At 39.1% G+C, this 16,212-nt stretch overlaps 1 protein-coding gene across 3 annotated transcripts in view; it reads right to left on the reverse strand.

The window, feature by feature from the left end:
- LOC119734386 (rap guanine nucleotide exchange factor 1-like) overlaps positions 1 to 16,212 on the reverse strand; it is a 52,473-nt gene that overhangs the window by 13,409 nt on the left and 22,852 nt on the right. Inside the window, exons 1-7 of one of the 3 annotated variants that reach the window (XM_038207880.1) lie at positions 12,506 to 12,556; positions 10,598 to 10,785; positions 9,155 to 9,215; positions 8,259 to 8,370; positions 6,835 to 7,089; positions 6,068 to 6,238; positions 771 to 1,384 (exon numbers count right to left, since the gene is read on the reverse strand). In XM_038207880.1, coding sequence (XP_038063808.1) covers positions 771 to 1,384; positions 6,068 to 6,238; positions 6,835 to 7,089; positions 8,259 to 8,370; positions 9,155 to 9,215; positions 10,598 to 10,785; positions 12,506 to 12,536 — 1,432 coding nt within the window. In that variant the 5' untranslated portion in view covers positions 12,537 to 12,556. Of the gene's footprint in view, positions 1 to 770; positions 1,385 to 6,067; positions 6,239 to 6,834; positions 7,090 to 8,258; positions 8,371 to 9,154; positions 9,216 to 10,597; positions 10,786 to 11,161; positions 11,570 to 12,505; positions 12,557 to 16,212 lie in introns of those variants that run through there. The other 2 variants (XM_038207881.1, XM_038207879.1) reach the window with 2 other exon arrangements.

A 16,212-nucleotide genomic window follows, 5' to 3' on the forward strand; every position in this document is an offset into this window, starting at 1 on the left:
GACGATTGATCACAATCTATAGTTGGCCATAATTTCGAAAGTCCAAAGGGCCCAATGCAATCCTTGACAATGCATCTTTGTGTTCCATTTAATCTTACTTACAATTTTCGTTAATTGCCATTTTCAAGGGTGCCTTTTTGGTTTTTATGCCAATGCCAATTTTCATATTCATGAGCCAAAGTGTGATGTCATTTCAGGCAAAAACCTCAATGTTACAGCTATTTCAGCACCAAAAGTTGCCGGAATTTTGGATATTTTGGTGTCGTAAATTTTGTTTTCTTTCAGTAGTTCGTTGTTGTGTCAGTTCATGCAGTAAAGCCAATGAGCAAACTTTTTCTCGCAAATGTTTTCAATGAGCAAATTTGTGGGTTCACAATTTGAACAGAAAACCCCTAAAGTAAACAGTGTCTTCCTGAAGTGACATCACAGCAACAGCGCCCTCAGTTGTTCGGAAAAGCATGGACAATACTTCATTGTTTAAAGAAGTGCACTTTTCAATAGAATTAACCATCATAGAGTCCAACCCTCGAGTTCGGGGACAGACGGACCATAAACAGATGGATGATGGATGGAAAAAGAGATGTCAAATAGTTTTCATAAATTAAAGAGTAGAAAGTTGCACAAAACGTATTCCTCAGAAAAAAATCATCTTATTGACCCCCTAAGGCTTCCTGAGAATTAAGATAGTGCCAGGAATGAATGAGCCTATCCGTCAGAAAGACTATTCTAAATTGCTTCAATCCTCTGTTTTTGGGGGGATTTTTACTTACTATGCTTCATCTGTTTGGGTGGCAGAGGAGGAGGCACATCACCATAGTGATCCCCATATCCACTATGATAAGAGTCTCTATGCTCCATGCTCTCATCTTGAGACATCCCAGCAGTAAACACAACCTCTTGAAGATTCTGACAACGGTCCGATATCGCTTCCGCTTCCTCGGGGTCCACGTTATCGTACGCCGATAAATGTCTCTCAAGAGTCGGTCGCTGTTTAGCTGGCAAACAGGGCGGGGTACCGTCTGACCCACTGTTCGAAACCTTCTCAACGTCCCTATGCTCAGAGGATTCCGTGCTGGATCGACGACTAGACTGGATGGAGAGTCTCGACACATCGGCAGGGTTGAGCGCGTCCGAGACCTCCCACTCCAGTCCGTGGATACTCGGCGATGAGAACTGACTACTCAACATGGACTCGGGTCGGCTGTGGGAACTACCGTTGCTCATATTAGAGTGCTGACTGGTTACCGAGGCCGAGCTGCCTGATATTGAGCAGTCTAGCGACAAGTCGTGAGGGTAAGTGCCGTCATCGGATGCATTGTCGTATAATGAGTTATGACGCTGAACGCGACTATGTCTCTTCGGTGGTAGTGGTGGGGGCTCAGTGCTGTACAAAAAAAAAGAAGCAACATTGAGAAATTCAAATTTAATAGTGAATCCTTTTTTTCCTGCTGAAACAAATAGTATTCAACTACAGCAAAGTATGTGGACTGCCATAACCAATAGCTTAATACAGAAAGTAATTTGTTCATTTCTCAGAAAACAAGATCTGACAGAACTAGCCTGCAATTCAAGCAATTCACAATGTAGTGCCCCACCAGGTGTTTGCTGTGGAGAGTCCATTTTTAAAGTTTACGGTCGACAAAACATGGCCCATTTGAACGAGTGTCAGTAGACAACTTGAGCTAATTTGTTATAGATTGAGGCATAGCGTTCTGCCGCCTTGCAAAACACAACATATTGATAAAACGAAAAGGGCAAACAGATACTCGAATCATACGCTTATGAAACTACTGACTGGAAAAACTAACAATTTCAAATGTCCCGCACTGTGAATTTGTCGACTATCTCCCACAATGCACTGGGAAAAATGAACTCTCCGTGGCAAACTCTTGGAGGCGCACTGCATTGTGAATCGCTCCGAATTGAGTTTTGTTAGGTTCAGCAGGTCTAAAACTTAACGGCAAATTCATTCGGATGTTGGAACATAAAATCCAGTAACTGTATTAACACTAACCTCCCCCGACCCTTCAAAATCCAACTGCACATTTTGTTGGAATCTGTTGGAGTGAGTACTGCACTAGTAAACTGATTATGGTTTACTGACTAGTAAACTGATTATGGGGTTCGGCATACAACCATAATCCAACAGTTTAGGTGTTGAGTTTACCATATGGTGTTGGATTTTGCAAGAGCGAGGAAGTTCCTTGTAAATCACTCAAACGGGTTAGGGTTAATCCTTAATCAATTAAGAGAATTTCATGACCCAAAGAAAAAGGAAACAAAAAAAGCCTAATATATAAACTTTAACTTACACAGCAAAGAAATTCAAGGATTTCTAAGCAACTGAGAAAAACATGATGAACTCCCAGAATGTAATTTTTCAAACATACATGTACAGCGTATTGTAAAAACAAGCTCGTTCGGATCTCGAAAAGCTGCGGGCCAACGAATTCGTGTTCATGCATGAGTCACGTGATTGTGCCATGTAATTTCTGGAAGGAGTAGTGTTTTGAGTTTAAAAAAATCAGGTTTTTGACCCCAGTGACCCCATGATGACCTTTGACCCCAGTTTGGTCATGTGACATGTTGGGGCTGGGCTACTGATACTTAATTTTGACAAAGTTTGGTTGAAATCGGTCAAAATATGTAGGAGCAATAGACAATGTTAACGTTTGTTACTAACTAACTGACAAAGGGACATGACAATTTGTTCTATCCTGCAGCTAAACAGCACCTCCTTAAAGGGCACCTCCGATCACTTTCATTTACTGCAGTCTTTTTCACAGTGATTAACAAATGAAGTCAAACCAGAATGCAGACCCTTTAAGTGGACCGGTTTTTGTTAATCTCATCAATTAGTTGGACTTTCTTCCAGGTCACGGCAGTGTGATATTCCCGGAGCACACGCTTCATTTCCTTCGTGACTCAACATACATGCACAACCCCCGAGCCCATACTGATAGTCTAAGCAGATGATTGTCTTTCGGTGCTGCGTACACGTAATGCGCATCCTAACTTAATTATTTTCATGATACTAAAATAGGAAATGTTCGACTATATGCTGCATTCATTTGGTCAGTGCTTAATAAAAATTATCTCACTTTGATTGACCCTCATTTTTCTGTATCAAAACAGTTTGATATTTTTTGTTATTTTTATTTCCTTATTTTTGCTGATTTGTTTTAGTGGGAGGTTGCACATCAAACTCAAGAGTTCAAAATGTTACTCATTTTTACATGAAAAACTTTTTTTTTCCTGGACCAAATTTTCTTCAATAAATCAACATTTTATGATCGTAGTTTTTGAACTGTGACTTTTTGTTTTACATCGGGGGGTTTTTTTGGAGAAAAAAAAATCTGCAGAATTCAAAAATATACAGGCAATATTTGACTGGCAAGAATGACAGATTTTTTCTGTAACTGATCCGGTTGATTTATTCCACCACTCCTTGATGTATATTGGTTGATTTCCTGCTATCGGGATCCAACTCGCCGATTTCACTTCATTACCACATCAAGAGGTCAGATACTAGCTTCCTTCCTCTATCGCAAGGTCACGACCCCCGACAGATATCCGACTACACACTCTCAGATTGCTCAGAAAGACACATTTGTCATAGCCGGTTTGTTAACAATGGGTTAACTGGCCGATTATTTCACAATCAGTCAGAGCAATGAAATATGACACCTTGACTATCACACAAGCGGATGAAAAATTAAAAAAGACTATCACACACACACACAAAGATTCATTGCACTTTTTTTTCACCAGGAAAGTCCGTCTGCAAAATTAGGTCGCCGATTTGTTGTCACTGAACGATTATTTCACAATGAAATGTGACACCTCGATTAATCAGACACATTACAATTTTTTACCAGGAAAGTCCGCCTGTATTAGGTCAACGATTTTTTGTTACTAAACGATTATTTTGCAATGAAATGTGAAACCTAGAGTATCAGACACACATATTTATTTCACTTTTTCACCAGAAAAGTCCGCCTGCATTAGGTCATGTATTTTTGTCACCAAACGATTATTTCACAATCAAATGTGACACCTACGGTAGATTATCACACACAAATTTTTTTCTCTTTTTTTCACCAGGAAAGTCCGCCTGCATTAGGTCAACAATTTTTTGTCACTAAACAATTATTTCACAATCAAATGTGACGCCTAGAGTGTCAGACACACAAATATATTTCACTTTTTTCACGAGGAATGTCTGCCTGTATTAGGTCAACAATTTTTTGTCACTAAACAATTATTTCACAATCAAATGTGACACCTAGAGTATCAGACACACAAATATATTTCACTTTTTTTCACCAGGAATGTCCGCCTGCATTAGGTCGTCAAATTTTTGTCACTAAACGATTATTTCACAATGAAATGTGACACCAAGATTATCAGACACACAAATTTATTTCACTTTTTTCACCAGAAACGTTCGTCTACATACTTTGGTCGTAGAAGTTTTGTCACTAAACGATTATTTCACAATCAAATGCGACACCTAGATTATCACACACAAATTTGTTTCTCTATTTTTCACCAGGAAAGTCCGCTTGTATTAGGTTAATGATTTTTTGTCACTAAACGATTATTTCACAATCAAATGTGACGCCTAGAGTGTCAGACACACAAATATATTTCACTTTTTTCACAAGGAATGTCCGCCTACATTGGGTCAACGATTTTTCGTCACTAAATGATTATTGCACAATGAAATGTGACACCAAGATTATCAGACACACAAATTTATTTCACTTTTTTCACCAGAAACGTTCGTCTACATACTTTGGTCGTAGAAGTTTTGTCACTAAACAATTATTTCACAATCAAATGCGACACCTAGATTATCACACACAAATTTGTTTCTCTTTTTTCACCAGGAAAGTCCGCTTGTATTGGGTCAACGATTTTTTGTCACTAAACGATTATTTCACAATCAAATGTGACACCTAGAGTATCAGACACACAAATATATTTCACTTTTTTCACGAGGAATGTCTGCCTGCATTGGGTCAACAATTTTTTGTCACTAAACGATTATTTCACAATCAAATGTGACACCTAGAGTATCAGACACACAAATATATTTCACTTTTTTCACCAGAAACATTCGTCTACATACTTTGGTCGTAGAAGTTTTGTCACTAAACGATTATTTCACAATCAAATGCGACACCTAGATTATCACACACAAATTTGTTTCTCTTTTTTCACCAGGAAAGTCCGCCTGCATTAGGTCACCGATTTGTTGTCACTGAACGATTATTTCACAATGAAATGCGACACCTAGATTATCAGACACAACTTTGTTTCACTTTTTTCACCAGGAAAGTCTGCCTGTATTAGGTCAACAATTTTTTGTCACTAAACAATTATTTTTCAATCAAATGTGACACCTAGAGTATCAGGCACACAAATATATTTCACTTTTTTTTACCAGGAATGTCCGCCTACATTAGGTCGTCAATTTTTTTTCACTAAACGATTATTTCACAATCAAATGCGACACATAGATTATCAGACACTAAAATTTATTTCACTTTTTTCACCAGAAACGTTCATCTACATACTTTGGTCGTAGAATTTTTGTCACTAAACGATTATTTCACAATCAAATGCGACACCTAGATTATCACACACAAATTTGTTTCTCTTTTTTCACCAGGAAAGTCCGCTTGTATTAGGTTAACGATTTTTTGTCACTAAACGATTATTTCACAATCAAATGTGACACCTAGAGTATCAGATACACAAATATATTTCACTTTTTTTTCACCAGAAAAGTCTGCCTGCATTAGGTCATGGATTTTTGTCACTAAATGATTATTTCACAATCAAATGTGACACCTAGATTATCACACACAAATTTGTTTCTCTTTTTTCACCGGGAAAGTCCGCCTACATAATTTGGTCGTAGAATTTTTGTCACTAAACGATTATTTCACAATGAGACGTGATCATCACTTGTTTACTTGTGACTGAACTTGTGAATTGACTTGCAAGATACTTGTGGAATTTTTTGTTTTTTTCTTAAGACTACAAAGTAATCACTTACCCCTCAACTTGCGTAACTAGTATCCTCTGACTCGGTAGAAAGGGTTTAGGAGGGGCGGAGTTTTCCGCCTCCAATCCACTATTATTAGGTCCAGGGAACCATTGGCCAATGGGAGATTGATGCAGCATCTCTTTTTCTCTGGGGCTAAGCGGTCTCTGTTCATACACCTCACTGAAAACAGATTAAAAAAAGGAAAGAATTCTACTGAGCACCAGTGTTGGAGTACTCGTACTCATACTCGTACTCGAGTACAACTCGAGTACACACAAGTACTCGGCCCGTACTCGACTATCAGTACTCGAAAAAAAATTCCGTACTCGAATTTTGCGGGGACTCGACGGTTTGGTACTCAATACTCGACCCCAGTACTCGGGAGTACACATCGAGTACATTTTTTTAAAATCAATTCCATTGCTCAACCTGGAGCACAATGGCGCAGTTGCAGTCTGTATTACGGCTAAGTCCAGTTCCCGCCTCCCCAATGTGACTTACACTGAGGATTCGTGAATCAGAAGCCAGCCAAGCTCACGCTTCATATGTTTGCTCGTGGCTTCACGGTTTTTCAATATGTAATGACAAACAACCAGCAATTAAGTCTCGCTTTTTGGTTGGTTTTATATCACTGCTGCCACAAGCAAAAAAAATGGGGCAGCCCTTAAGAAGTTCAGGTCAAAATAGCAATTTGGATTGATGCAGCTTAATGCAGGTGTCAGGATGAGTTCTAATGATACACTGGTCTGGTGCCCGGAATCATTCCAGTCACTTACTCTTTGTTCTCGAAGTTTAGCTTGGGCGTCTGTTGCTGGTCTTCATTACCAGCCGCTAGTTTGTTCTGCCTGTCTTTGAGTTTCTCCAGGTAGAGTTTGACCAGTTCCTCGATGCCTGAACGCACGGCCTCGGTCACTTCGCTGCCTTCGTCTTTGTTCATGGCGGATTCTCCGTACAGGACAATCTTGTCTGCCCAGTGGATGAGGTTAGCTAGGCTTTGGTGGACTTGGTTGTGACATGACATAAGCATCGAGCTGCAGATACATGAAAATAGAAGAGGAAATGAAATGAAACATAATTTGCAAAAGTATCTGTATATACATATTTCGTACTACACTGAACCATGAACCATCTGCCTACATTAATGTTATGAAACAAATGTGTGTTTTTTTTCTTAAGTGACAATCTAAAACATCTTATAATAATTTAAAGAAAAAAGGATCAAAGGAAACATTTCTCTCATTTAAAAAAACAGCTCGGCAAAAAATTGTTCCACCACTCAAACCACCAAAAGGATTTTTAGCAAGAAACTCTCAGGGTCTGAAAGTTTAACTTGAACAAGACATAAAGTTAAACTTTGTTGAAAGGGGGTAAGTTCAGCACCATGTTACTACGCACTCAGCGCACACTCAGAACAGGCACCAGACTAATTGAAAAAAATTCTATAGACCATTTGCATTATAACTGAAGACAAACACGTTAGTCCAATTGAAAGTTTTGACAGGAAAACACCACCCCGCACCCAAAAACACATAGAAACACACATGTTGACATGCATGTATTTATGTATCATTCACCGATCACTGCACTTTCACCAACAAATACTCTCTCGCACACCCTGCAGTTTCTTTGAAAGTTACCAACTACAGTTTCATATTGGCTTCGGTTTCACTTTGTGAAGTTTTTTTTACCTTGTCATTGCCTAAAGCAATGTTCAAAACTGTACATGGAATTTCCCTTATGATCAAGTATCGGTGTGTTTTAGTGAAATATGGAGGTGAATATTTTCAAGGACAATGTAGGCAAACCCTGACGTACTCTCAGACACAGTACAAAATATGCATGACTTATTCAGTCAAGAACTGAATTTTTCTTTCAGAAATTTGTTTAGTAGAAACATACCAAATCAGTTCTAGAATAAACAGGTTCTGTATACTCTTACCAAACTCTTGTCAATTTTTACCCACTACTTGTAAATGATTTTTAAAAACCGCTGATTTTATGAAAACAGTGTCACAGCATATCTGTTGTTTTTACACAAGAGTTAAAGGAATACTTTTAAAGAACAAAATTAACATTCTTCAAAGTAGTGATGTTCCTGGATCTAATCGCGACAATGTACCTTGACGGAACCTTAGTATCCACGGCAACATTCCCACATACAGCCCTCGGTAACCATAGCAACGCTGAGGTGGCCTCTTACCTTTCTTCATTATTCAGACATTGATTCAGACACTGGTTGAGCTCCATGACTTCTTGGAGGACCTTTGTCGTACTCCCTGGGAGCATGATCAGCGTGTCCTTCTGAATTACCTCTGAAATATGCGGGGGAAAAATAACATTTTTTTTGTCAGCAATGTTTGTCTCTAAATCTCAGCCTTCAGCTAAATGTATTGTCCCCAAGTCGATTCAGTCTCGGTACTTCTTGTGACAGGCAGTTTAACTCTTTGGCATTACAACTACATGTATTTCATTTCCTCTCACAACATTTTATATCATAAACTTGCAAACAAAATTAATTTAAACAATTAATCCAGGCCACTTTCTCTTTGACTCACCCTGTAGATGCTCAGAGCTTCTAAAGTATCAAGCTTTGTTAACTACCGGTACGTGTATAACAGCCTGACTCTTTTGAGAGTTTAGGATTTTTTTTGGGATTTCCACACTAGAATCTATTTTCTTAGATTACACTATAGCTAGCTCAAGGAACAAATTCAGATGTACCTCGTGAAAAGTACATCTGCTGGTAGAGTATCAGTGTTTTTCCAGAAATTGAATACAGATTACTTAGTTTTGCTTTTGTTGAGAGATTTGAAATTATATAGACTGGAGAAAAAATTGTTTCACTTTCTATTATCTCAGCAGGAAATAATAGAAAGTGAAACAATTTTTTTCTCCTTTCGATATAATTTCAAATCTCTCAACAAAAGCAATACAAAGAAATCTGTATTCAATTTCTGGAAAAACACTGATACTCTACCACATGTACTTTTCACAAGGTATCTGAATTTGTTCCTCAAGCTTTATCTACATTTAACAACTTGGCATAATTCACAACAAATCGGGGGGGGGGGAAATGATGTTGTATCTTTCACTTACCTAGAAACCATTTCAGAGCTACCATGACTGACTTCTCTGAAACCTGCAGTTTATCCATATCCTGTAAAGTACAGATTTTGAAGAAAAAACTCAACATAAACGTGGAATCCCAAAAATACAGGAACTGATGCAATACGGGCGATTCCCAATACAGTGCGGAACAATTTTTCAAGTTTACGGCAAACAAAAACATGGCCTACTTGCCAGGATTTGAACAAATGTCAGTAGATAACTTGAAGAAATTTTTGATAGATTTCTGCTGCCTCACAAAAAAGACCACCTTGATAAAATGAAAAGGAAAAAAAGATACTCGAATGAGCTTACGAAACTACTGACTGAACAAACTAACAATTTTAAGTGTCCCGCGCTATGGCAAGTCTGTCGACCGTCTCCCACAATGCACTGCGAAAATGGACTCTCCGTGGCAACCTCTCGGTGGCGCACTGTACATGTATTGGGAATCACCCGTACTGTGCAATAATCAATGTAAGAAATTCCAGTTTATATCTCGGTCAACCTTTGTATTATCATTTCTTGTTTTTCAACTGAGGTACTTTTTGCATTTAATGTACATGTACTGCATCATAAACCAAAAGTAAAATTATTTTGTATACTATCATTCTGGTTATGATAAAATGTCTTCAAGCAAGTGGGTCATTCCGTGCCAATTCAACGGGCCATGGCACATTCCTTATGATTTGTAAAAAACCTTAAAACAAGAAACAAACTTTTTAAAAATATTAAAGAGCTCAATAACAACAGTTTGCCCATGGTGAAATTACGACTTAATTATGACTTCTTTATGAGGATCCTTTACAAATTGAGTCGACCGGACTGATAAGAAATTAGCCAAGCCTTGTCTTAAAGCCCGAGTCCATCATTTGCAGCTATCCAAAAAAGTAACTGGCGTAATTATTGTTGAAAAACATACTGGTTGAAAGATAGTATGGGGACTAAACTCCCTGTGAAATTATCCTTTCTTGCAAGCTCTAATTTTGAAGAAATCAACGAAAGAAGGCATTTCCAACGGTGCTTCTTAAGAAGCTAATTAGTTGTTCGTTTTGCTATTCGGTGCAGCGCACACAAGCATTGGAACGACGCACAGGCGCACGCGGTTGCTATAATTTGTCGGATCAGTGCGCGACATCGCGTAAAGCTGCAATTCAAAACAATTCGAAACATGATTTAGCAACTTTTGATTTTAAATTGAGATCCTAGAATGCTGTTTTTCTCGGAATATGAAGCTGAAGCTGAGCTGAAACTTCATCAGGTAAGTTGTCCAGTATCCTTCATTAGATTTTGAACACTTTTGTTGCTTCGAACGAACAAAATGCAGTAATTACAAATGATGGACTATAGCTTTAAGACGATTAGCAAGTCGAGACCTTTTGCATCAACCTCGCCGGTCATTTGATACAGCCACTTCTCGAGGTGTCAACTGACCTTTTCCACACCTACTTTACGTCGTAGCGGCTCAATGACAGCCTGGTCCTTAGTACCCCGGCTCAGCTTACGCCGCGTCATGTCCACAAAGCTCTTCTTTCTGGTCACGCCCTCCGAGTCGTCCTTAGAGGGTGTCTTCTTCTTCTCCTTGTTCCGTTTGGGGAGAGGAAGCGTGTGGAACTTCTTATCTGAAAGGGAGGAAGACGATAGCAGAAGCTGAGATAAAGTCAAAATGGGAAGGAAGTTGATAGGGATAATCTGAAACAAGTATTGCCCCCAGTCAATCTGCGTTGGACATAATCTGCAGGGAAAAAAAAAACAAGTAACAGTGATAATCTTAAGATCATGACCATTATCAGTAATGTCAGCAATGATACAGAGTTACAAGTAGCCACATGTTAACAAACTGGTCCAGAAAATATTATCTAAGGAATGAACACCCACCCACATCACGCAGTACAAATGCACTTCAAATGACGGCAGGTCACTCCTCACTTAAAATAGTACACAAGAAGAGACTAATGATCAGTTTTGAGTTCAGAGATCTAGAAGCAAATACCTTACCTCACAATAACTTGGCTATATCCCTCAGTAGATTTTACACATATCAAATACACAATATTAGAAACTTTGGACTAGAAACATGTAGTTTCCAACGGCTGGAGCGTCCAAACTACAAACATTTGGAAAACTCAAAACTCTTTCAGAGAACAAAACCCTCGTCAGCACAGCCAGGTTGAGGTGCATGGACTGAATGTGAAACGCAAGTTCTAACCAACTACAGTCAGTACTAAAGCTCACTTCCGATTCGGCCTGTGAAACCTACGTGTGCCCTCGGTCTGTGATTGGGCTAACTCTGCCCGGCGTCACAGACCCAAGGCTGGAGTGATACCGCTTTTCCTGAGTCAACTTCCTCAAGATTGCTAGGTTCGGTCTGACATAATCCAACAGTCATTCCGTCTGCCAGGAAATGACAGGTTTGCTTAAAAATGACAAAGTTTTGACTAGTAGCAGAAACTACCTTGTGGTGCCTACAGTACACCTCATCACCCAACCCTGATCTACCCACAGGTACTGCCCTAAAAATAGACGGACTTATAAAATTAAATATATAACACTAACTTTAAGAGTACTTGCATACATGCATCAACTATTGCGGGTTCAGTCATTACATGTAGGTCCACCGACATCTACATTAATTGTAAGGGTTGTCCTAGTCTAGCCAAAGCACCTCCATACAAACGCTGGCTTATAGTTATACTCACTAACGCTGGCTTATATACACTAACATTAATATTTAACATTATCTTCAAGCGAACTTGAATCCTCGATCGTGATTGGTTGATCCATGGCAACGACAGTGTGACATTATACCTAATTGAGCAGGGTCGATATCGCACTCTGTGTACCACGCTATTCCAAGATGATCATGCGCTGATCCTTCTGCATGCATGTGTAATAGGATAACAGCTGAAAAGTTTGTGTACCGCATGCGTGTTCCATCTTTACTGTGCGTCAAGTTTGCTCAAAGATAAATTTTTATCCCCCTCGCACTCGTTGAACACGGAAAATGTAGTGTGAATGTGTCCCACATTCGGCCTACAGCCTCGTGGTATGTGGGACACAGGCGCACCACTTTATTCCGTGTTCCACTCGCGCTCATGGGATAACTAATATTGCACTAACTGTGATTGCTCTACAAGTTAGCAAAGATGGAGCAAATTTCAAGTGTGGCATTCACCTGATGAAGGAACCAGCCTTCACTTGGGCCAACATTCAGTTTGAAAAACAGGAACCAACAAAGTTTTTTAATTAAAAGACATGCAAACATAAACAATCACAAAAACCAAACACAAAATCTGATCTGCACAACACCTACATGTACTGTACATATACGTGTACACTCACATATTTTCACCATGCTGTGCAAAGACTCCATTTTTAGTCAACTTCAACTATCAAATGACGAGTCTGTGCCAGCACTTTCCCTTTATATCGTGTTTTTAATAGCCTGTTTTTGCAAAACAAGGAAAGCTATTATGATACCGGTAGATTTTGAATTCCCTTTTTGACCACAATCTCCTTCCTTCTAATTTGTTCCCATGGAGACAATACTATAGGTGGGAAGTGCTGACCACTGCACTATCAGGACGCATGTACACAGACAGTTAAGAGGGAATTTTTATATAACGTACCGGTACGTGTACCAGTACCAACAAAGTTCCGGAATAAAGCAATTTAAAGTAGATAACAACATTGGAACCATCCACTTCCCCTAACCCCTTTTACAAACACACGCAAACAAGAAAAAACATTAAGTACATTGCCATTGTTTTGAGTAGGTTATACATATATTTAGAACAATTGAGATACATGTACATGTGTAGCTAAGGATGTGACATTTACACATTTAAACATTGAAACAAGAAAAAAATCTAAATCTGTTTACAGATTTTCCACAGTTTTGGTCATAACCTGTAAACCTGTAACCCGAAGTTATGAACAAACATACCAGTACACAGTACTAATAATAAACTTATTTCATTTACAAAACCTTAGAAGCACGGCAGAACTTGATTACATTCGGAATACAGTTAAAGGGAATATACATCATTTGCTTTTGCTGTAATTTTCAGAAATGGATGGAATTGGGGGGTTGGAAATATATAGCAAATATAGTTACACTGACTTTTTTGAGGTTTTGGGTTCGAAAATGCTATAAAAACCAAGAAAAACAATCATTTTTCCTGTAGTCTGGTTCCCTGACTCCATATAAGAAGAAACAGAGCACTTTACATACATTGGGGAATTGTAAGGTCAGGGAACCAGTCTAGCTGGCTTGTACCCGTTCATAGGTGTGTAATCGATTGCAAACAAGTGCGATGGTCAACTGGGGCCAGTATTTGAAAAAAAGCCAGTTTTTTTCCAACGCTGGTTGGCCGACCAGCGTTGGAAATTGATACAAAAATACCACTTTTCTTGAAAATGACACTATACCAGGTGCCATGATTTTACAGGATGCTCATTACACTGTCATTCACTAACAGTCCAGCAAGGTATTCAAAATGATTTGGTAGTTTTATTTTTTGATGTTTGCAAATGTTGTATTTTCCCTTTAACTTTTTACTTTACGACTGCCTGCTACTTACCGTATCACGTCAATAATTTTGAGTTATCACGCCAATCACTTGGGTCTGCAGACATAACGGGCAGGTGTCGGCCTTTGAGAAATAGCTAAACGTTGAAATGTTTAAACGGCTTGTAAATTATTTGCTAAATGTTTACAAAATTAAACGCAAAGTCACATTCCTTAGTTGCAGCGGGCATTTAATTCTGTTCACGAAGTAACCAAGAATTTTGAGGGTCTGGAAAAGCAAAGGCGAATGGAGTAATGCGCTATCAATAAAACCGAAAACAAAATTTGTCCAACTCATCTCTGTTTACAACTCCACCCAGACGGGAAAGTACCGCTGCATTTACTTCACTGAATCTGGCCGGCTGGATTTCATTCAAATCATTTCCTGTAAACGTGATAGATCGCAATACACTTACAGAGAAAAATACACTGATATACAGTGAAATGGGTCAGGTTCGTGCTACGAGCTCAGTTCACAGTTTGTGGCCTTCCCTAATAAGGTAATATTTTCATTTTTGCTGGGCAATAACCTACTTATTCCTTGTGTAATAGTAGGGCAATGACCTACTAATTCCTAAAAACCCTAATTTGCGATAATTCATGACACTAAAAATATGGAGTGAACTTTTTTTGACACTGATATACAGTGAAATGGGTCAGGTGCGTACCAGTACGTGCACCGAGCTCAGTTCAAAGTTTGTGGCCGTCCCTAATAAGGGGTTACATTTTAATTTTTGCTGGGCAATAACCTGCTTATTCCTTGTGTAACAGTAGGACAATACCCTACTAATTCCTAAAAACCCTAATTTACAATAATTCACGACACTAGAAACATGGAGTTAAGTTTTTGGAGAGTAAGTTTGCAGTTGCACCATGTGAGAAGTAATCTCTTCTGTGAGTTTGTGTGGTTTATAAAAAAGGGGGGGGGCCATCATTTCTAAGCAGACAGATGAAGACTACATCATTTATTCCAGGACATTTAGAGGACGGGTCACAATTTCGACCCATATTCACGCTTACATGCTCCGCTGGCTCCCCTTTTTTGTGTACATAGCACGGAGTTTAATATGTCATGCATGATAGCGTCCCTTAGTGCGCAAAGCATCCAGGCACAATACACATCATTTATAGCATAAAAACCATCTGCCATAGTTTGAATCAAGTAACTAAGAAGTAGTCAGAATAGGCCTATACTTGACGAGCTCAATATTTTCTGCTAAACCACTTAATGAACTTCGGCCCAGTTCTCTCACTGCTTTCTGCTGACTAACTTGAGACCCGCGTTGTCGGCAGGCAGGTTGCCTACATGCGTAGACCTTTCTATTATTTGTAAACACTGAGCGCCATTTTGTATGGCTGCCGCAAGCGCGTAAATTGAAGCTGTGGTTGGCAACACATTTTTTCCAAAAAAGTCCTCATACCACCCTCATTACACAAGAAATTAGGAATGTTTAGGAAGTATTTTGTAGTGCTTAACAATTTTGTATTTTCAACAATCAAATAATATTTTTGTAATCGTTAATAACCATTCTTCATTTTTGCAGTGTCGCACCTTCCATAGTTCGGCAACATGCGTCGGCGAAAGAAAGGTCTATTTAAGCAAGACTGCACTGACTGTGAAAACCTCAACGGATGTACAAGTATGGACCAGCAGGCGTCATATCTGGCACCCAGACTGCCTAATTAATGACTAATCCTCAACCAGTATACAAGGTGATGACAAATCAGGGACACCAGATACCTGTACCATACAAATTATAATGTATCACGAAGAGGGGGGGGGGTGTTAAAAACAAGGTCATGGTCATGTGTCATAGACAAGGTCACATGTTACATGAACGTAGCAGCTGTAGATGACATCTTTACAGATGACCTAAATCGTGATCAATGGCAACAAGACTTCTGTGTCATTGGGTGACCTTTCTATGACCCCATCACGATATATCTGAGACATCTGTGCGCATATTTGCAGCATATCATTATTATGACTGAGAGAGTAAGGCTGCGTCCGTACTACATGGCTATGACTAGCATTAACACACAAGTACAGGGAGTGGCTTCAGCCATTTCCATAGTCGCATGTGTAATCGTAAGCCGCAGCCAGTCAGACGCGGGCTCACCGGCTCAATCCAATTTACAAACAGCAAAGTGACTCTGTTTGAGTGCCTTTCTGTTGGAGTGATTATTTTGGAAATTAATTGGACTAAAGCCAATGCTTTCTGTTTTCTTTCAAAGCGTTGTCAGGATGAAAAATCAGGCCTCAATACTCAGGCCTCAGAATTTGTCATATTTCATCTTCCTAAAGGAATATAGGAAAGGTGCGGTGGACAAAAGGACGGCACTATTTCAGCCAGTACTGAAACCTTGCTCTTATACACTGAACACCAAACATTAAAGCCAGAGTCCATCATTTGCAGCTATCGAAAAAGTAACTGGCGTAATTATTGTTGAAAAACATACTTGGTTGAAAATTAGTAAG

This window comes from Patiria miniata, unplaced genomic scaffold, assembly GCF_015706575.1.
Source record: "Patiria miniata isolate m_02_andy unplaced genomic scaffold, ASM1570657v1 HiC_scaffold_27, whole genome shotgun sequence".
NCBI classification, from domain to species: Eukaryota; Metazoa; Echinodermata; class Asteroidea; order Valvatida; family Asterinidae; genus Patiria; species Patiria miniata.